The 23,072-nt window shown below is 39.6% G+C and overlaps 1 protein-coding gene across 1 annotated transcript in view; it reads right to left on the bottom strand.

The window, feature by feature from the left end:
* The window catches only part of LOC140739082 (uncharacterized), a 35,452-nt gene that overhangs the window by 9,273 nt on the left and 3,107 nt on the right, over nucleotides 1–23,072 (bottom strand). Inside the window, exons 2-4 of the mRNA XM_073067027.1 lie at nucleotides 18,559–18,771; nucleotides 17,324–17,671; nucleotides 8,966–9,049 (exon numbers count right to left, since the gene is read on the bottom strand). Of these exons, the coding sequence (XP_072923128.1) occupies nucleotides 8,966–9,049; nucleotides 17,324–17,671; nucleotides 18,559–18,771 (645 nt within the window). The remainder of the gene's footprint in view (nucleotides 1–8,965; nucleotides 9,050–17,323; nucleotides 17,672–18,558; nucleotides 18,772–23,072) is intronic.

Here is a 23,072-nt window from a genome sequence, read left to right as displayed (position 1 = left end):
GACTGTTCATGGAGGTTCTGGGAATTCTTGTGGGTGTGCTCACAAGTAGTTAGTTAGCGAACCCACATGCTTTTTAGTTGAGACAATAAAGGTTACTTGTAGGTAAATAGAGATTCTCTCTGTACCTTTCTGATCATTGTTGCAAGGGGTGATTCTTAAAACAAGGCCCTTCAACCCACTATGTAGTGCTGAAACAAATAAATTAACCACATATTCCTATCCCTCTCTCAACAAAGTCTCTGCAATGGCCAGAACATCATAATTCCTGTACTGATCCAAGCTCCAGTTCATTATCTTTATCCATAATACTCCAAACATTAAAATACACACACTACAAACTATCTGTCGTATCTACTTATTACTTTTCTCCTGCCTGTTTTTACTGGCCCTGACATCTACCTTCCTCTGTATCCCTCCACTTTCTGACCTGGAGTTCCGGTTCCATTCCAAGGCTAAACTAATTTAAACCATCCTGAGTAGCACTAGTGACCCTCCTAGCCAAGAAATTGGTTCTTCTCCAGTTCAGGTGCATCCAGTCCCTTCTGTTCAGGTCACCCCTGGCCCAGAAGAGGTTCAGATGATCCAAGAACCTGAAACCCTGCCCCTGCACTAATTCTATAGTTATTCATTCATTTGTACTATCATCCTATTCCTGCTCTAACTCGCAAGTGAAACAGGGATTAATCCGGAAGTTATTGCCTTGGCAGTCTTGCTCTTCAGCCTCTTTCCTACCTCCCGAAACACAATTCCCAGGCAATCAATTTTCCTTGGGCTTCTGCATTCCACTAATTTGCTCAGAAATTACCAGTAAGTCAAGGAGTCTGTTACATCCTCTACATTTGAGTTCAGTTCTTTTCCTCAAGAAGAGATTGAAATAAGTAATGAGAATGTTCCAAGGTCAGGTTCAGAGTCAAGTCCTTGTGAAGATGCATTCTGTCATTAATGAGCCATTGATGTTGTCATGGTGAGAGATTCTCCACTAGGTGCTCATGGAGTGAGATTTGATTTGGCTTCGCTCCATTACTGTTTTTTTTTAATCCATGATCACCTTTATTTAATCTATTTTTATCTACACTAGAAGATATTTATTTTTGAATTTTTTTTGAGTTATAATTGTGAATTTTTGAAGAAATGAGCACAGAAGTGAGTACAATGAGTACAAGATCTAAAGGGCCAGATTCAAAAGACGGGGAAGATACCAACGGTAACGTTAAGAAGAAAAGAGGTGAACCTAAGCATACTGAATTAATTTATGATACAGTGTTGGAACTTTTAAACACACAATCTATTGAACTACGTCAAAATATTAAAATAGATTTTAAGGCACTCCAGGATTCTTTGGTCACGAAGTTAAACAACAATAATCCAAAATCACAGAACTACAGGACGAAGCTCAGAAGAGAGATCAGAAAATTGATTGCTTGGACAAACTCTGTCTTCGACAGTTAAACAGTTGGAGAGTTTTAAATCCTAGATCATCGACCTAGAAGACAGAATCTACATATAATCGGTCTCCAAAGAGATGTCGAGAAAGGGGACCCTTTAAAATTCTTTTCTCAAATTTTAAAGGATGCATTTACCTCTGAATTCCCAAACGACCCCCCATTACTCGACCGCGCCCATCGCTCCTTTCCTCGAATACCGGTTCCCGGGCCGAAACCCTGAGCAGTGATTGTCCAGTTTCATTATGTGCACGTTAAAGAACATCTTATTCGCGTTGCTCGTCGGCAAGGTATGATTAAATTTCAAAATGATCAATTTCGTCTTGTGGAGGATTACAGCCCAGAAGTAATGAAGGCATGGTTGGCTTTTAAAGCTTTGATGTCGGAATGTTATGAAAAGGGTCTCAAACCAGCATTATTATATCCTGCGCGACTCAGAATTTCCCCTTCGGAAGGACAACGTCATATCTTCCTCTCTACGAGTGCAGCTCGAAGTTTCTTGGATGAACATTATCCATCTGTTTTGGACACTCAGTTTTAATTAATCTATGGTTTTGTAGTCCTGGTTCTGTACTTACGTGCCTTTAAAAAAAAATATTTATTTATTTATTTATCTATTTATTTATTTATTTATCCATTGACAATTTTATTTATTTATTTATTTATTAAATTTTTCCCAAGGTCCACAATTTTCCTATGGAGTTCGATGTTTATAAGTTTAAGCTCATCATTGGTTACTAGTGTAGTTACACTTTACATTTTAACTGTAGTTTTTTTTTGTTGATGTACTCATTTTTTTTCTTTTAATTTTGCTAATTTTTAAAATTATTTGATTTTTGACATCTTGATTAATGATTTGATGGTGGATTTCTCTTTTTGTTTCGTGTAATCAAGATGGTGGTTCATTTTTCTTATCTCATATTTTCTCTTGTTCTTTTACTTCACCATTTCTTTTTTTTTTGCCTTCTTCTCCCCATAATGCCTTTTTTGTTTTTTGAAGTGTTATTTTCAATTGTTTATGTTTTTTTCCGATTAATAATATGCTGATGTTTACTCTTTTTCCCTTTTTTAGAAACCACTTTATGAAGATTGGCATAGTATAATTCTTAAGTTTTTTTGGATTTTGGGTGGTGGTTTTTTAACATACATTTTTGGCGTTGCCTTCTGGAGAATCAGGGCTAGATTTAGTGTTATTTCTCTTTCTGGCCTTCTTTAGGCATACTTTTGGGTCTTTGCAAGTCAAGGGTGGGGGATTTTTCTATATTATTTTTATTCTTCTCATTTGGGCTGACTTAGAACTACAAAGATGTCTGCAGTGTCATCACCTCTAGTTTCTCCCTGAGCTTTTGTTCCTCTTCCGGGTTCATGAGTTTGCATTATGGTTAACTCTTTACATACCAACGGGTTGACTCTACGAAATTATGGCTGAGATTATTAATTTTCTCTCTTGGAATACAAATGGTTTAAACTATCCGATTAAATGGAAGAAGACTTTTAATGTATTCCAAAGACTGAATGCTCATATTACTTTTGTACAAGAAACTCATGTGAGGAAAGAGGATAATCAGCATTTTTCCCGGTTTTGGAAGGCACAACAGTTTCATTTGAATTTGCATGCTAAAGTGAGAGCAGTTACAATTTTTATAGATTCCTCAATTACATTTGTTCATCGTGATACTGTTTCGGATCTGAATTGCAGATTTTTGTTTATTACTGGGTTACTTTTTAATAAAAATGTGGTTATGGATAATGTTTACGCTCCAAATGTGGATTATCCTGAATTTTTAAAGAATTTATTTACTGCTTTCCCTGATCTAAATGAATATATGCTGATAATGGGTGGTGATTTTAATTGCTGTTTGAATCCCTCGATGGATCGATTTATATCTACTCAAGCCTTACCAAACAAATCGGCTACTCTTATCAACTCCTTCATGAATGATTCTGGAATTTTGGATATTTGGAGATTTCTACACCCCAAGGATAAAGTGTTTTCATTCTTTTCACATGTTTATCATTCTTACTTTAGAATTGATTACCTTTTTTATTGACTCTTGTCTCATCCCATCTGTGATTGACTGTAACTATGACATTATTGCCATTTCTGATCATGCTCCAAGGAAACTTTCTACCAAATTAATGGATACAGCTCCTAGTATTAGACAATAGTGATTTAATTCAAATTGCTTCAGGACTTGGATTTTGTTAAGTTTATGAAGGAACAGATCAATTCCTTTTTTTCAACTAATTTTATGGACGAAACCTCCAACAGGATACTTTTAAGGCATATATCTGTGGTCAGATTATTTCCTATTCTGTTGGTACGAGGACATGTATTAAGAATGAAACATTATTATTGGTTGATAAGATTAAAGAAATTGATAAGAAATATTCCATCACTCCTAGTAAGGAGCTTTATAAACAAAGAGTCGAGCTTCAAATGGAACATAATTTATTACTTACCTCCTTGATTGAAAATCAATTAATGAAAACCAGAAGTAAGTTTTATAAACATAGTGATAAATCGGGTAAATTATTAGCTAATCAATTGAAAGCTGCCTCAGTTAAACCCCAAATTATTAAGATTCGGAAACAAGATGATAATTTGACAGTTAATCATGATGAAATAAACAAGTCTTTTCAAGAGTTTTATACCTCTTTATATAACTCTGAATTTCCCAATGATCCTAATTTCATGTATGACTTTTTAAGGAAATTGAATTTTCCGAAACTATCACCCCGAAAACGTTTAATACTAGAAACTCCCTTTACAGATGATGAAATAAAAAGTGTTATTTCTTCAATGAATTCTGGTAAAGCACCAGGTCCAGATGGTTATACAGTTGAATTCTTTAAGTGTTTTTCTTCTATTCTCTCTCCTTGGTTAGGTAGAGTTTTTAAAGAAGCAATTAGATTAGGTAAATTGGCACAATCATTTTATAGGGCTTCCATTTCTTTAATTTTAAAAAAGAATAAAGATCCTACTGATTGTGCATCATATAGACCAATATCTTTGTTGAATGTAGATTCTAAGATTTTTACTAAGGTATTGGCAGCTTGGTTAGAGAGGGTGTTACATTGATTTATATCTGTGGATTAAACTAGATTTATTAAAAGCTGTTACTCTTCTTTTAATATTAGGAGATTAATGAATATTGTTTACTCTCCTTCACGTAGGATTCCAGAATGTGTAATTCCATTAGATGCTGAGAAAGCATTTGACAGAGTTGAATGGCCATATTTATTTACTGTGCTCGTGAATTTTAATTTCAGTTCGACTTTTATATCTTGGATTAAATTGATATATCATACTCCAGTAGCTTCAGTTAGTACTAATAATCAAAGATCTCCCTTTTTTCGTTTACTTCAGGGCACCAGGCAAGGTTGTCCTCTTAGTCCATTACTATTTGATATTGCTCTGGAACCTTTAGCAAATGCTATTTGGAATCACCTAATATTTTCACCTAATATCTTCACAAGGAGTCAAGTCCTTGTAAAGATGTATCCTGTTATTAATGAGCCATTGATGTTGTCATGGTAACTCATGGATACTACTAGCATTACTATTACATTGTACATTTTATATTGTAGCATCCAAAACTAGAAGATTCAAGTTCATTTTCAGATCATCTTTGTACTTTGTGGTGTTCAAAGGCTGTAATAAATCTAGTCATGAAGAAAAGAAAAGCTTACAAAAGGTTCAGAGAGGTAGGAAATGTTAGAGATCTAGAAGATTATAAGGTTAACTGGAAGAAGCTTAAAAAGGAAATTAGGAGAGCCAGAAGGGGCCATGAAAAGGCCTTGGCAGGCAAGATTAAGGAAAACCCCAAGACATTCTACGAGTATGTGAAGAGGAAGAGGATAAGACATGAAAGAATAGGATCTATCAAGTGTGACAGTGGGAAAGTGTGCATGCAACCGGAGGAAATAGCAGAGGTACTTAATGAATACTTTACTTCAGTATTCACTATGGAAACGGATCTTAGTGATTGTAGTGCTGACTTGCAGCAGACTGAAAAGCTTGAGCATGTAGGCACTGTATTAAGGAAGATGATGTGCTGGAACTTTGGGAAAGCATCAAGTTGGATAAGTCACCAGGACTGGATGAAATATAACCCAGGTTACTGTGGGAGGTGAGGGAGGAGATTGCTGAGCCTCTGGCGATGACCTTCGCATCATCAATGGGGACGGGAGAGTTTCTGGAGGATTGGAGGTTTGCGGATGTTGTTCCTATATTCAAGAAAGGGAGTAGAGATAGACAAGGAATTTATAGACCAGTAAGTCTTACTTCAGTGATTGGTAAATTGATGGAGAAGATCCCAAGAGGCAAGATTTATGAACATTTGCAGAGGTATAATATGATTAGGAATAGTCAGCATGGCTTTGCAAATGGCAGGTCGTGCCTTACGAGCCTGATTGAATTTTTTGAGGATGTGACTAAACACATTGATGAATGAAGAGCAGTAGATGTAGTGTATATGGATTTCAGAAAGTCATTTGATAAGCTACCCCATACAAGGTTTACTGAGAAAGTAAAGAGGCTTGGGATCAAAGGGAACATTGTTTTGTGGATCCAGAACTGCCTTGCCCACAGAAGGCAAAAAGTGGTTGTAGATGGGTCATATTCTGCATGGAGGTCTGTGACCAGTGGAGTGCCTCAGGGATCTGTTCTGGGACCCCTCTCTTTGTGATTTTTATAAATGACCTGGATGAGAAAGTGGAGGGATGGTATAGTAAGTTTGCTGATGACATAAAAGTTGGAGGTGTTGTGGATAGTGTGGAGGGCTGTCAGAGGTTACAGTGGGACATTGATAAGATGCAAAACTAGGCTGAGAAGTGGCAGATGGGGTTTAACCCAGATAAGTGTGAAGTGGTTCATTTTGGTAGGTCAAATATGATGGCAGAATATAGTATTAATTGTAAGACTCCTGTCAGTGTGGAAAATTAGAGGGATCATGGGGTCCGAGTGCATAGGACACTCAAAGTAGCTGCGCTGGTTTACTCTGTGGTTAAGAAGGCATATGGTGTATTGGCCTTCATTAATCGTGGAATTGAATTTAGGAGCTGAGAGGTAATGTTGCAGCTATATAGGACCCTGGTCAGACCCCACTTGGAGTACTATGCTCATTTCTGGTTACCCCACTACAGGAAGGATGTGGAAGCCATAGAAAAGGTGCCGAGGAGATTTAGATAGATAGATACTTTACAAGGATGTTACCTGGATTGGGGAGCATGCCTTATGAAAACCGGTTGAGTGAACTGAGCGTTTTCTCCTTGGAGCAACAGAGGATGAGAGGTGACCTGATAGAGGTGTATAAGATGATGAGAGGCATTGATCGTGTGGATAGTCTGAAGCTTTTTCCCAGGGCTGAAATGCTTGCCACAAGAGGACACGGGATTAAGGTGCTGGGGAGCAGGTACAGAGGAGATGTCACGGGTAAGCAACAGTGGAGAGTACATGGAATAGGCTGCCGGCACCAGTGATGGAGGTGGATACGATAGGGTCTTTTAAGAGATTTTTGGATAGTTACATGGAGCTTAGAAAAATAGAGGGATATAGGTAAGCCTAGTAATTTTTAAGGTAGGGACATGTTAGACACAACTTTGTGGGCCAAAGGTCCTGTATTGTGCTGTAGGTTTTCTAAGTTTCTATGTTTCTATGATTAAACAGTCCAAGAATCTCCACACGGCAACAATACCAGCTGCTAACTCCTCTCTGTAGATCACTTATAGTGTGTGATACATCTCCTTCCCCAATTCTAACACCAAGATGATAGCCCTGGGATGTTACAGAAGTTACACTCAGGTCTGGTAACCTAATAAGTACAAGGTGTACAGTTACAATCCCTGGAAAGCCATCTCTTTCTATGCTCGCTTTGGCTGTCAAAGGATCGATGAAACTTCATGAACTCCCACAGCCTCCGATGACCCTGTGATTTCTGTCTCTGAGGCAGACATGAGAGCATCCTGAAGGAGGGTGAACCCACAAAAAGCATCTGAGCCAGAGGGGGTACCTGGCCAAGTACTAATGACCTGTGCTGATCAGCTGGCTGGAGCATTGACCGATATCTTTAAACTCTTGCTTGAACAGTCTGAGATACCCAGCTGCTTCAAGCAGGCTTCAATTACATTGCTGCCTCAGAAGAATGTGGAAACCTGCCTCAATAACTATCATCCAGCAGCACTTACATCCACTGTGATGAAGCACTTTGAGAGGTTGGTGATGAAACATATCAACTCCTGCCTGAGAGGCGACTTGGATTTGCTCCAATTAGCTTTCCATGTCATTCTCCACAATAAATACTGACAGAGAATATATATTTCTTCAGGGCCTGGAATGTGACCCCACATTATCTAACGATTTGATCTGTATGAACAGTAGGCAAAATAAGCATTTCACTGTATCAACATGTGACAACAAATAAACCAATACCAATTCCAATGAAGACCTCATCCATTTCCCATCACTCAAAATTTAGATTACCACAGTGATCCATGGGAGGATGATTCTTCCTCCAATTGCTTTTTTGTTCTTAGTGTACTTATGGAATCTTTGATAATCTCCTTTATTTTATCAGACAGAGATATCTCGTAGTCCCCTTCTAATTTCATTCCCAAGTGTGCTCCTAAATACAATATACTCCTCCATAATAATTGCTTGAAACAAGCTGCCTATACCTATCACTTGCCTCCTTCTTTTTCTGGACCAGATCCTCCATATCCTTTATCACCAGGATCTCTAATTTTACCAGCCTTGTACATCACTCTAACAGGAACATGCTGGTGCTGAAGTTTTCCTGTCACACAGTTAAGTGCCTCCCATTTGCCAGATGTCCCCTGACCTGCAAGCAGACTCTGCCAATCAACTTTTAAGAATGTTAAGAACTTTTAAGTGTCCTGACGAAGGGTCTCAACCCGAAACGTTGACTGCTTCTTTCAACGGATGCTGCCCGACCTGCTGAGTTCATCCAGTTTTTTTGTACGTCTTAACTTTTAAGAATTCCTGTCTGACACCATCAGAATAAGCCTCACCCCAGTTTATGACACTATATTGAATCATATCAAAAGCTAATATAATTATGGTCACTGATCCCAAACTGATCCCCCCACCACTGAACAAATCATCCACTTTCCCACCTCATTTCCTAAGAAGAGGTCGAGTCTAGCCCCTTCTCTAGAAAGTGAAGGAAATATTTTACCTATTTGTGTGTTTTGAGGAGGTGTTAGGTTAATTAAAGAGAATGGATGCTGTTTACTTCAACTTCAGTAAAGTGAATGGCAAGGTGCTTCAGAAGATTGAGGACCATGGGATCTACAGAGACCTGGCTATACAATACTTTATCTAAGTTAAAGCCACCATAATTGTTAATGTTCTACACATGAACATTTAAATTGTAAGCAATTTCAAGGCTTTCTCGTCCACTTTGAAGATTATAGTTAAATTGTGCAGTATACACAAATGAAAAAATATTGATGCCATTGTTTAGAGGATAAATTGTAACGCATGGAAGATGCAGACTGACCCGGGTAAGTAGATGGTGTCGTGTCACTTCCACGGTCTGTAGACAAGGACTCAGTTGTGGTCGAAGGAGATGTTGTGCTGGTGCCTGTAACAGAAGAAAAGTTAATTTACTTTCATGTCAGTAAACTCATTCATTTTTCTCAATCAATGACTCACGTAGAACTAAATGAGGGACTGTGTTGCATGATAAGCTCTTTGTGGTGCTTGGCCACAATGACCTTGTCAGACTCTTATTCCCCTGACCAGGAACATCTAAGATCTCTTAAATGTTGAAATTGAGCTTGCATGCACCACTTGTTCTGTCAGCTCATTCCACACTCTCATGGCCCTCTGGGTGAAGACGTTCTTCTTAGACTTTTCACCTTTCACCTTTAACCCATGTCCCACCCAACCTCAGTCGAAAAAGCCTACTTGAATTAACCCTATCTATACCCTTCATAATGTTGTATACCTCTATCAAATCTCCTCTTGATCTTCTACATTCTAGGGAATAAAGTCCTAACCTATTCAATCTTCCCTCATAACTCAGGTCCTCCAGGTACAGCAACATCCTTGTGAATTTTCTCTGCACTCCTTCAGCCTTGTTTACATATTTCCTGTAGGCAGGTGATGAAAACTGTACACAATGCTCAAAATTAGGCCTCACCAATGTCTTATGCAATTTCAACATAACAGCTCATCTCTTGTACTGAATACATTGATTTTTGAAGGCCAATGTGCAAAAGCTTTCTTTATGGGCCTTTCTGTCCGCGACAGCACTTTAAACGAATTACGAATCTGTATTTGCAGATCCCTTTTGTTCTACCACACCCCCCATTGCTCCACCAGTCACTGTGTAAGACTGGTCCTGCCTAAGTGCAAATCCTCACACTTGTCTGAAGTAAATTCCATCTTCAGTAGAAAGTCTCTTGATGCTTGTTACCAATTTCCATACTATTCTCACTTTCATATGCTCCATCTGGTTTATATCTGCTTTTCCACATAAAATACAACACTTCACACTTCTGAGCATCCATCGCCCATTCCTCCATCCAGTTCTTGATGTCTATTATTGTCTATTTCATGATTCACAATGCATCCAAATTTTACACTATCTGTATATTTTGAAAATATGATCTACTTTTTCCCTCACATTTTGCGCTACTAATTTAATTATTTTTTATATATACTTACTCTAATTTACAGTTTTTATTTTATATTTACTATCTTTTTTATTATATTAACCTTAATGAAAAATCCTGTAATTGAGTTTAGAGTAATATAGCATGGAAATAGGCTCATGTCATTCATGCCAATCAAGATGTGCACCTAAATTACTCCTATTTGCAAATGTAGCACATTATCAAATATGTGAGCTTTTGATGAGGTGATTATCTGACCTCATCAAAAACTGTGTCACATTAATTAAACACCATTAGCCTTTAACAAAGCCACACTGGATGTTTCTAAACAATCCACACTTGTCCCAGTGATTACTAATACTCTACTTTTTCCAACACCTTCTCCATTTCAAAGCTAAAATACTTTTCACTTTCTTTAAGATGACTGATTTATTGTCTCCAGGTTTTGCACAGCTGCACACACAGTTTGTATGGGTGATTTTTGATTAAAATGTTACAATGTCTGGAGCTGGTCACACAATCTGATAAAGACCAAATGGTCTCAATAGCCTAAAACATTGACCCACTTGTGATTGAGACGATATTTTCTGTTTCTTCTTGGATGGCCAGTCAGGCGATGCCCATTCTATGTTGAACATGCATCTATTCCAGCTTTTGCTAAACTCGTGAGATTAATAAACCATTTCCTCCCCACAGAATCGCTTTCTGCTGCAATTCTCTTGGACAATTTACAACAGGCTGTGGATCTTCTGCACAGGATTTCTCTTTCCCTTTCCAGTGTGTTGTTTCTCACTTCTATAAACAACAAATGGGACAGTGAGGCATATTATTTGAAAAGCCACAGGCAATCACAAAGAACATTCTTGCTGGTTTGTTACATGACATGGAACTCTGCCACTCTGAGTAAGGTTAATCTCAGGATCAATGACAAAAGCATTTGCACCACTCAAGTCATGGGAAACATTACTGGAATCAACATGTCATTGCAAATGAAATAGCTGATAATTAAAATGTGACAGAAAATTTAACAAACTTTGGCAGGCAAATGTCAACAATTTAGTTTGTGTTTAAAATCTCTCACCTACTGTCATGTAGTGCGTGTTTCATAATCTCTAATATATCTGCCTATGTGCAGTCCACAATAAATGCAAGGCAACCTTTAGAAATTCCAATATGGAAATAGTTGTTACTGGATCTGTTAAAGCAATTTGTGCTGGGAGTAAGTTTTTGCTGAGATATATATATATATATATATCCCTCAGAGATAGCAATGTATATCCCTGAGCGATAGAGAGAGAGAGAGAGAGAGAGAGAGAGAGAGAGAGAGAAAGAAGCCAAGCAGAATAGGCCCCATTTATTCCCACTCTTATTCTCCTGCCAATCAGCTAATCCTCTTTCCATGCTAGTATCTTTCCTGAAATACCATGGGCTCTTATCTTGTTAAGAAGCCTCATGAGTGGCACCTTGTCAAAGGACTTCTGAAAATTCAACTAAACAATATTCACTGATTCTCCTTTATATCCTGTTTGTTATTTCTTCAAACGATCTCAACAGATACATGACAGTAGTTGAGAGATTTTAAACACAAACTAAATTGTTGACATTTGCCTGCCAAAGTTTGTTAAATTTTCTGTCACATTTTAATTATCAGCTATTTCATTTGCAATGACATGTTGATTCCAGTAATGTTTCCCATGACTTGAGTGGTGCAAATGCTTTTGTCATTGATCCTGAGATTAACCTTACTCAGAGTGACAGAGTTCCACGTCATGTAACAAACCAGCAAGAACATTCTTTGTGATTGCCTGTGGCTTTTCAAATAATATTCCTCATTGTCTGCCTCAACGACTATTGCAAAGATGCACTCACATCTACTTTGCTGAAGTACATCGAGAAGATGGTCAAGGCCACAACTAATTCCTTTCTAAGCAAGGACCTGGACCTGCAGCAATTTTCCTACTGCTACAATAGGCTACAGTGGATGCAATCTCACCATATCTCCACTTGGCCTTGGACCATCGGGTCACCAGCAATACGTATGTTGGACTGCTGATTGATAATGACAGCTCAGCATACTCTCAGCGTTAATCAACAAGCTTCAAAACCTGGACCTCTATACCTCTCTCTGCAACTGGATCCGTAACTTCTTTGTTGGGAGGCATTAGTAAGTGTGAATTGCAAATACCATCTCCTCATTGACAATCAGCACCGACACACCAGAAGGATGCATGCGTAGCCCACTGCTCTGCTCTTTCTATATCCATGACTGTATGACTAGGTACAGCTTAAAAACCATTTATAAATTTGCCAATGACATAACTGTTGTTGACTGAACCTCAGATGGTGATGAGGTGCACATCTTGAAACCCCTGTCTGCCATGAAATTTCTGCCTGGGTGAGACCTTGCTGATGCAGGATGACCACCTTGTCTCATGCTCACTCTTGTCAAGGTGAAAGGATTGATGAATTGAAAGTTAAAGTGTCATATCTGCCACATCCTCACCTTTCAGTTTGGTTGTTCTTCACCCAGTTTGATTCTTTCTACATGCATTTCTGAGGATGAATACTTGAAAATCTAATATTTGCTATTTTGTACTGTCACACTAATGCAGAAGAAGGAAAATATTTAAGTAGATAAATATATATATGAGATTCCATTTAACTGGGTCATATTGGGGCGAGTACCTTTTGGCCCCATTAAGAGGCTCTGCAAATTAGCCAGAATTTCATGGAAGTAGCTAAAAGGTCTAAAAAAGACAAATTACTGTTTAACTGAGTCACAATTCATTTATTTTAATGAAATAAGTAACATGCTAGAACACTACTAATACCTCTACAGTCCCATAAGTACAGTACAGTACCATCAACAGGGAACTCATCTGGCATATACTTTTAATTGACCATAAACAAACAATATCAGTGCAGATGCCTAGTGCACATTATTGATTGCCAACCAGCAATGCCTTCATCGACTGCATTCCCCAAATCTTCATTTTCATTATGAGATTCCAGATTTGTAGATATCTTTGTAATTCTCAACTTGCTGAAGAAGGGATATTGCTCCATTTTCACCAGCAACCGTTTCTGGCATCTCCAACCCTGAATAATTGAAACTGTGATGAACAAAACAGTTCTGAACTGTCTTACTGCTTATTTCTCACCAATTATCAATGACAAAAGTAACTGCTGTTTGAACGCAAGCACAAGCAAGTGATGGTATTTAAAAAGTGATCACTCCCAGCATGGAGTAGTGTCTAACAGATACCTAAATATACATGTCTAAACCTAGTCAGAAACTGTTCAGCAACAATCTCCTACCTCAATTAAGTGTAATAGTGTCCCAAATAAATGAAGGAATCCCAGCCATTTTCACAATTTAGGTTTTGTTCTTTAAGATTTGTCCCAAATAAATAGCTTCCCCGATTAACTGAATCCACTGTTTAAGAATCTCTCCATGTTACTTAAAATTTTGTGTTTGTCACATGACAATCTCAAATGTGTTGCACCAGAAAAGATTCACCCACACCTGAATGTTCAGCTGCTGTGTGAACACCCAGGGAGCATTCTGATGCTCAGTGTTCCAGATCCAGTTTCCAGACAATCAGAGTAAATGTCTGAATGCCTGGTGATGCAAAGGTCAATTCAGATATATTCTGACCAAATGGACGACCGATGTGTTCAAACAATGACTTTATCACCAACTCTCAAAATATATTGAACACTCACTCCACTGACGAATGAGGGAAGGTTGTTGTGAATTGCTATCTGTGACTCCAGTTATTCACTGTTCTCTCTCTATGGTAAGTATGACTTTTCATTGTTCAGAAACCAAAACTCTCCACTACCTTCCCTGTGCAGTCTTGCTAAGACTATGGATTAAGAGTCATACTGTAGTTGTACAATGTGCAAAGATTCTAATAATAAATGGTGACTTATTATTTGTACATGCACAACGGCCTGAAGAGATGTGTGTATCATCACAACTTGGTGCTAAAGTTCTGCAGCACACAATCACTTAGAATTATATAAAAACTCAACTTTTACATTATTGGCACTAAATTTGATGATCTCCCATTTTCCTTCATTGTGTTCCATCTGCCAAGTTCTTGTCATCTCACTGAGCTTGTTTATAAAACCTTGTGGACATATTTCCACAAGGTGACGAAATCAGGATTATCATCACCACATCACTGTCTGTGGAAGCAGGTTCCCCAATGCCTGCTCAGTGCAAAAGGCACTTTATAAAATGCAGATCTTGCCTTCACTTTAACTGCAAACATTCCCAGCCTGTCCTTATGCAAATATCTTCACCTAATCTTTAGGTTCTAAACATAAACATTTCAATTAAAATGAATTTCAATGCATATTTTTAAATTTTTTATCACCAACAGTGCAGTTTATCCAACAAAATGGCATTAATGTCAGAGCTGTAAATAAGCAACATCATTTCCATGGTGTAAAATAAAGCACTTACTTGTGGTTAACAGAACTGTTGTACTAGTCATGCAATTATTTTTCACTTACTTCAAGCTTATACAACTCTTAGAAAAAGGTTAGAGTCAACAGGTGGATATTGAGCATTTAGACTGTTGGAGGATCTTTAAGGTGTCACTGTTAGACATGATTAGAACACATTGGATTGGGGTTAATTCACTAATGTGCATTGGTTAACAGAGAAAACAGAGATGGAATAGACGGGGGTTGGGAAGGTGCAAGTGGTTGGGCTCCATAGTCATAGAGTTGGACTCTTCTTTTCATAACATATATCAATGACTTAGCTCAAGGACAAAATTTCTAAGATTTAAGGATAGGTAATTAACTGTGTGAGATTTACAGAGAATGCAAGGAGAAATCAACACAAAAGGGAGGGCTGGCTAAATAGACAAGGACATGATGACTGGAATATAATGTAGTGAATGTAACATAATCCACTTCAGCAGGAACATTAGAAAAACAGATTTTGATTAAATGTTAAGTGAATGGACATTCAATGGATCGGGGTGTCTGTGTACATAGTCACTGAAAGCTAAGTAAGGCAATAAGAAAATAACCAAAGAAAAAACTTGTTCAGAATAAATAAATGTTCATACATTGATTCCAGGTGTAACAAACTGGTTAAGAATTTTACTGATATGCTGTAGGTATTTCAAATTGGCAATTCCATAAGAGCAGTCTGTTCTGCTTTCAGCCTGTCTGGGTTTGAGCTGAGATAAGAGGCTTTGACGTTCAACTTAGGAATATGGTGTCAGCCAATCAGGATGATAGAATTTGGAGAAGGTTCTGGAGAACATTGGGCAGAGAGGTCTTTGTTGATGGGAGCAGGGAGAAGACAGAAGGGAAGATAGCTGAGGATGCCGTCCCTGCTGCACAAGGTGCTTTGTGCAGATGAATGGCTTTTAGAAAGAAGACCAATACTCGCGTGGGAGAGCCCACTCCTCCTAGAAGGATTTTGACCTTCATTCGGAAGGTGCAGAGTGTGCATCAAAAGCAACATCGTTTGGAAGATTTGAGCACCACCGTGCACGTGACTTTTTAAGCATAATAGGTCCTTTTGTTTTTTTCCCCTTCCGTTTAATAACTGTTTGCTTAAGTTAACATTCTTAAATGTACTTCTTTATGAATGTATGCAGTGTATGATCTGTTATTTCTTACCAGGGATAAGTAAATCACCCAGCATTCACACAAACTGGGGTTTGGGTGGTTGAGACATCCCAACCTCAGGAATTTGGCAAGTCCAAAGTCGTATACACCCTAGACGTACAAAGCCCAAGAAAGGTGTGTTTCTCACTGTGGAGTCCAGTGGCTCAGTAGTGAGGGGCTCACGAGCCACATTTCCAGAGACGCCCAGCAAAATGGTGTTTCCTAGGCAAATAGATATTTTTCTTTACACAGATGTTGAGCACAAGGCAGAGCTTAGAAGAATGATAGGGGAGCTCATTGAAATGTATACAATTCTGAGAGGGTTTGAAAGGGTAGCTGTAAGCGATGTCTTGCCTGTCAAGAAATGGGAATCATCATCTCAAAATAAGGTTCATCATTCAGGACTGAGATGGAATGAAATTCATGAGGCAACAAATGATACATCTGGTGATTTACCAACAGTGTAAAGCCAAGTGGGACTGGGAGCACAGAGGAGGATGTGAAGAGGCAGCAAGTTTATACAGTCAAATTCAGTGAGTGGGCAGGGAAATGACAAACGGAATACAATGTGGGCAATTTTGACCTCTCAGCTAAGAAAGAATTACTTGCCATAGGCAGAGTGCAAAGGATATTCAGGGTTGGCAAGGTTTCTGTATGATGAGATACTGAGTAGACTCGGACTGTACTCTCTTCAACTTCAACAAAACATACTAAATCCTTCAAGGACTTGTCAGAACAAAATGTAAGTAAGGTGTTTTCCCTGAATGAGGTACCTAGAAATTGAGATAGGCAGCTAGGACATACAAGGGAAGATCTTTCTGTGGTGGTGAAGCTTTAGGCTGCAGATGCACATTCTCTTTATTTGTTCAAAACACAGACTGATAGATATCTGGACATGGAGTCAAGAGATACAGGACAGTGGTGGAAAATGGTGCTGAGGTAGAAAGAAGATCAATCCCATTCCTAATCAATGTTGGAACAGTCCGAAAGCCCAATGGACAACTCCTGCTTCTATTTGATATGCTCCTATGACAGCAGCATTAACACTGTTATTGACACCCTAAGCCCATTGTTTTGTGTTGTATATCTGAGACAACACACAAAACATTCCTCTCCACAGAATCTCAGACAACGCATTCTTTGTCCATATCACATTGTACTGTCCTGCCGTTGTCATCCTACACATTATCCATTCTACTGGATATACAACAGAGTGAACAATAAATCAGTATTCATTATGTTATTTCTTATGTTCTCAGGGGCAGAAGAGGGCCGTTAAGCCCATCGAAATTATATCATCTCCCAAGATTCCCATCAGAAATATCCCCACATATCTGCCAGGAAACTTTCCCCCTCAGCTCCCCGCCATTGTCCTGCCGTTCATCTAATGGCCGTTTACAGTGATCGATTAACACACCAACCTGTTCTTGCGACGTAAAAACATTCGGATGAACCAAGGGAAAACAAGATTCCCACACACTGAGCACAGGAGCTTGGGATCGAACCTGAATCTCAGGAGATGCGGGGCAAATATACTCGCAGCTACACCGCTAAGCCGCCATTTCTGACACAGAATCATGTAACATTGAGCTGCTTACCGTCCGAAACCCGGAGATTCAAATTCGTTTTCAGATCATTAAACCATCCCGAAATCCTCACACGGCAGCAATACCAGCCGCTATCTTCTCTCTGTAGATCATTTATAGTGAGCGACACATCTCCTGCCGCAATTCTACCACCAAGACTATATCTCTGGGATGTTCCAGAAGTTACTCTGTCTCCATTTGTTTTAATCAGCTCATCTCCACAGCCGCGAGAAGGACACTGTCCCCGTCCCCAGCACATCTCACGTTTTCCATATTTTCCGACAGAATAGCGGCACGGCAGTGTGATCGACTGTCCCGTGACTCCTCGCACTTCTGTTCCAGAGGCGAAGGCGACTCGACCTGAAACAATCCGGGGAAAGAAAGTTACAGATGGGGCTGAATGAGAGTGGGAGAGTCCACAGTTTGAAAACCTGTCCTAGCAACGGGAATGTGATCCATGTTACCTGTTGGCGGCATATGAGGAATATTACGGAAAATCCCAAAACTGCTCGGAGGGAATCGAACTAACATCTCTGATCACAGATCCAGCCACTCACATACTACTGTGCTACCAAACCTTCAACGCAATGATCAAGGGAAATTCGGTGATTTCATCTTGTTCCACGGTCTATTCAGATGAACACTGGTCGGTCCTCCAAGTTCACTCGTCCCGTCAGCTCACCTCCCACCCAATCTTCAACAACCGGCAGCGCCGGGCATCACTCAGGGTCTCGCCTGTGCCCCTCCCGGGTCCCTCATTCACACACTAGCTCCACCTCAATTACTACATACCAAGATATTGTAATAAGAAGTCTGAACAAGGTAATTCAATTCCTGCTTTCAGAAACGTACCTAACAGAAGAAACACTATTTTCAAATGAGCCACAACGCCAGTAACAGCCATCGCGCCGAACACTGTGGCGGCCGCTCTCCGTGTCGCTGCACCTGATGCCGTGGCTGCAAGTTAAACTGTTGCTTCCGGCTTGTCGTGGACAAGAATTCCTTCCACAGGAACACGGGTGTTGTTCATCGACACCCCCGAGAAATGAGGCAAATGCTATCAAACACTCGGCTCCTCCCTGGCGTAACCATCAATGTCTAAATGCACGGATTTCCTTCAATTTCTTTCAATTCGCGGTTTAGGGATAAAACAGTTCTTCAGATTACAGATGCGACGCTACATTAACAGAAGTTCGTGTCTGAAATGTGCATCAATAACACAAATGGACAAGTTACAAGTGTCCAACTGGCTACTTGAACTGCTGGGTCGCTGCTCTGGTTGAGTCCGATCACAAGCAAGGAATAAGTGAAGCTTAGTGGAGTTATCTCCTCTGGTTCGAGAATCTGATGGTTCTGAGGTAATAACTGTTCCTGAACCTGATGGTGTGGATCTAGAAGCCCCTGTTGCTTCCTCCTGATGGCAGCACACTTAGCGATCTGATACTTCTCGCACTTCAAAACTGAACATGTGCAACCAACAAAGCTAATTAAAACAAAAGTTTATTTCAAAGTTTAATTACAAAACTGGATAAATCACCTCAAAAGGCCACTCTACCTTTCTTCACTGTGTCTATTTGTTGATTTGCCCAACATATCTTCTTGGTAATTGAACAGAGATCAACAGTAAACACCGATCCACTTTCCTTTCCATGCACAGAAGCTAGCAGCCATTGACAAACTGGACAAAATGGACTAACTTGGTTATTGTCTCATTGTCTTAACAACTGCAGACCATCATAACCCCAAACTGCAACTGTGAATGTACAGAGATTGCAACTGTCTGCCTTAGCAAAAAAGCTATTTTTCTGGTTATCTCATAGGAACCTCACACAGCAAATTCCACATCGTTGCGAAGTTCAATGATATTTGCACCCCCCTCCCGTTAACTTTAGAGTTCAGATTTGCCTCTGAATATATGAAAATCCTCATAGAATTAAAAAAAAAATTATCTTGAGGGTAACACAGGAAAATGAGATCTGCAAAATTTTTATCAAGCAAAGACCAACCCAATAAAGGTATGAAATTCCTGCTGCCTACTCATTGTTATCTTCACACTAGTCAGCTCTGACCAGAAAGTTCATTGTCTTTTTGTGCCAGCACAGGATGCAATTTTATGAGTGGCAAGTATCAGCTTAACCATGTGCCGAAAGTTATGAAAAGTTATTAATCAGAATTGATTTTTTTCAGACTTCTTAACTACAATTACAACATCATGATCTAAACCCTACATCACTAAAAAATCCATTCCAGGGGCCAATAATTCCCATTGGTCACTTGTCCAAACAAGCTCCATACAGAACTGCCCCTGTATAGAGTGAGACACAATAGCGTGGAAACTGCTCCCTCACCACAACTTGCCTATGCTGACTGTGTTGTCCAGTGAGTTCATCCACAGAGGCTTGTTCCATAGTCTTCTAAACCATTCCGATCCATGTACTTATCTAGATGATTTTGAAATGTTGCTAAATGTACCCACCCTAACCAATATTCCTGGCAGCTCATTCCAAATGCACACTGCCCTTTAAGGGAAGAAGCTTGCCCAGATTTTCTTTGTTAAACTTGTAGTCTCTGATCTTAAACATATGCTCTCTTGTTATTAGCAGCCTTCCCTAGGAAAAAGACTGAGTGTTTCCACCATGTCTCTGCCCCTCATGATCTAATAAATCTCCAAGGAATAAATCCCAGTCCATGTAATATCTCAGGCACTGTCTGGTTCTGCACTTTTCTAGTTTAATAATGTCTATCCTATAAAATGTGACCAAAGCAGAACACAATATTCCAAGTGAAGCCTCACCAATGGCTCACATAATTGCATCATATTTTTCTACTCCTATACTCTGACTGTTGAAGGTCAGCATGTCAAATGCCCTCTTCACCATCCTATCTCCTGTGGCAAAGCTTTCAGTGAATAATATACTCGCATTCTTGGGTCATTTCTTTGGCAGTTTGAACGGGGCATGATTGCGCAAGCGCATGAAAGTTGGCCCATGAGGAACCCATCATCAGGGTCTATAAGTTTGGTATTTTTGTGCATAGATGATGCCTGGCCTTGTCATCAATGGTTCAGACATGGCCCAAGTGCGGAGTGAGAGTCACTGAAGCAGGTCGATAGTTCACAGACTTTAAAGCCAACAGTGTTAAAGGGAAAAGAAAACAATAAATGCTAGGCCAAACAGGGCCATTAACTAAAACTCTCAAATGGAAAACAAAGCCTACACTGTGGCTGAAAAGAACAACTAAATATTAAATGAAAACTGCTGGTCTTCATAGTCAGTTGACTCAACAGTCCAATTTCTCCGGCAAGGCTGAATGGAAACAGGCAGCGATGCACTGCTGTGCTGTGTCTAAGTCTCGACAAGCTCTACGACGACAAGTATGGAGTTAAATACAATCACAATGAAATAATTAGCTGACATGTGCATATTCACAAGCGCAATTGCCGTATCTACCGCGCTGTCAAATCCGTGGTTGTGACAGGCCTGCTGAGTTCTTCCAGCATTTTGTGTGTGCTGAAGTTATCCTTGCATTGGGAAGCTGCAATTCATTGGTCTCCATTGTCATGGGGCTGGAACGTCTTCTGTTCATAACATAACAATGTCTTAGCTCAAGGACAACATTTCCAAGATTTGATGACGGATCCTCACCTGCCTATGTGAGATTTACAGAGAATGACAGGAGAAATCAGCAGAAAAGAGAGGGCTAGCTAAATAGACAAGCACATGATGAATGGAGTTTAACGTGTTGAAATGTGACATGATCCACTTCAGCAGGAACATTAGAAAAACAGATTTTTGTAATATGGTGAGTGAATTGATATTGAAACCATTTAGGTGTCTGTGTACATGGTCACTGAAAAATAAGAATGGCAATAAGAAGTTAAACAATAAAAATCTTGAATAAAATAAATAAATGTTCATACATTGATTCTAGGTGTAGCAACCTGGTGAAGATTTTTACTGCTATGCTGTAGGTATTTCAAATTACCAGTTCTGCTTACACCATGTTTGGGTTTGAGGTGAGATAAAGAGCTTTGTTGTTCAACTTAGGAACGTGGTGTCAGCCAGTCAGGATGGTAGAATTGGGAGGGGGTTCTGGAGAATGCTGGGTGGAGAGGTCTTTGTTGGCAGGAGCTCGGAGAAGATAGGAGGAAAGATTGCTGAGAATGCTTTCCTATTCCACCAGGTGCTTTGTGCAGATGAAAGGCTTCAAGAAGGAAGACCAATACTCATGAGGAGAGCCTTTTTGTTTGAGATGGCGTTAGGAAGGTGCAGTGTGTACATCAAAAACCAACAGCATTTGGAAGATTTGAGCGACATCTGCATATGTGACTATTTAAGTATAATGGGCCTTTTTTGATTTTTTTTTTCTTTCTTTTCTTTAACAACTGGATGCTTAAGTTGACATTCTTAAATATACTTCTTTATAAATGTATGCAGTGTATGATTTGTTATTTCTTGCCAATGGCGATATCTGGGGGCATTAAATCACAAAGGATTCACACAAACCTTGAAAAGCAAGAGGATAGGACATGAGAGATTAGGACTAATCAAGTGTGACAATGGAAAAGTGTGTATGGAATCAGAGGAAATTGCAGAGATACTTAATGTATACTTTGCTTCAGTATTCACTATGAAAAACTATCTTGGTGATTGTTGGGATGACTTGAATTGGACTGACAAGCTTGAGAATGTAGATATTAGGAAGGAGGATGTGCTGGAACTTTTGGAAAGCATCAAGTTGGATAAGTCACCGGGACTGGACGGGATGTACCCCAGGCACTGTGGGAAGCGATGGAGGAGATTGCTGAGCCTCTGGCAATGATCTTTGCATCATCAATGAGGACGGGTGAGGTTCCGGAGGATTGGAGGGTTGCGGATGTTGCTCCCTTATTCAAGAAAGGGAGCAGAGATATCCCAGGAAATTATAGGCCAGTGAGTCTACTTCAGTGGTTGGTAAATTGATGGAGAAGATCCTGAGAGACAGGATTCATGAACATTTGGGGAGGTATAATATGATTAGGAATAGTCAGTATGACTTTGTCAAAGGCAGGTCGGCCTTATGAGCCTGATTGAATTTTTTGAGGATGTGACTAAGCAAATTGATAAAGTAGAGCCGTAGATGTAGTGTATATAGATTTTAGCAAGACATTTGTTAAGGTACCCCATGCAAGGCTTATTGAGAAAGTAAGGAGGCATGGGATCCAAGGGGACATTACTTTGTGGATCCAGAACTGGCTTGCCCACAGAAGGCAAAGAGTTGTTGTAGATGGGTCATATTCTGCATGGAGGCTAGTGACCAGTGGTGTGCCTCAGGGATCTCTTCTGGGACCACTACTCTTTGTGATTTTTATAAATGACCTGGATGAGGACACGGAGGGTTGGGTAAGTAAATTTGCTGATGACACAAAGGTCGGGGTGTTGTGGATAGTGTGGAGGGCCATGAGAGGTTACAATGGGACATTGATAGGATGCAAAACTGGGCTGAGAAGTGGCAGATGGAGTCCAACCCAGATAAATGTGAGGTTGTTCATTTTGGTAGGTCAAATATGATGGCAGAATATAGTATTAATGGTAAGACTCTTGGAAGTGTGGAGGATCAGAGGGATATTGGTTTCCACAGGACGCTCAAAGCTGCCATGCAGATTGACTCTGTGGTTAAGAAGGCATTCGCTGCATTGGCCTTCATCAATCATGGGATTGAGTTTAGGAGCTGAGAGGTCATGTTGCAGCTCTAAAGGACCCTGGTCAGACCCCACTTGGAG

The sequence above is a fragment of the Hemitrygon akajei genome, chromosome 15 (assembly GCF_048418815.1).
Source record: "Hemitrygon akajei chromosome 15, sHemAka1.3, whole genome shotgun sequence".
Lineage (NCBI taxonomy): Eukaryota > Metazoa > Chordata > Chondrichthyes > Myliobatiformes > Dasyatidae > Hemitrygon > Hemitrygon akajei.
The sequence above is the reverse complement of the archived record's forward strand: the minus strand, read 5'-3'. Positions and strand labels throughout refer to the sequence as shown.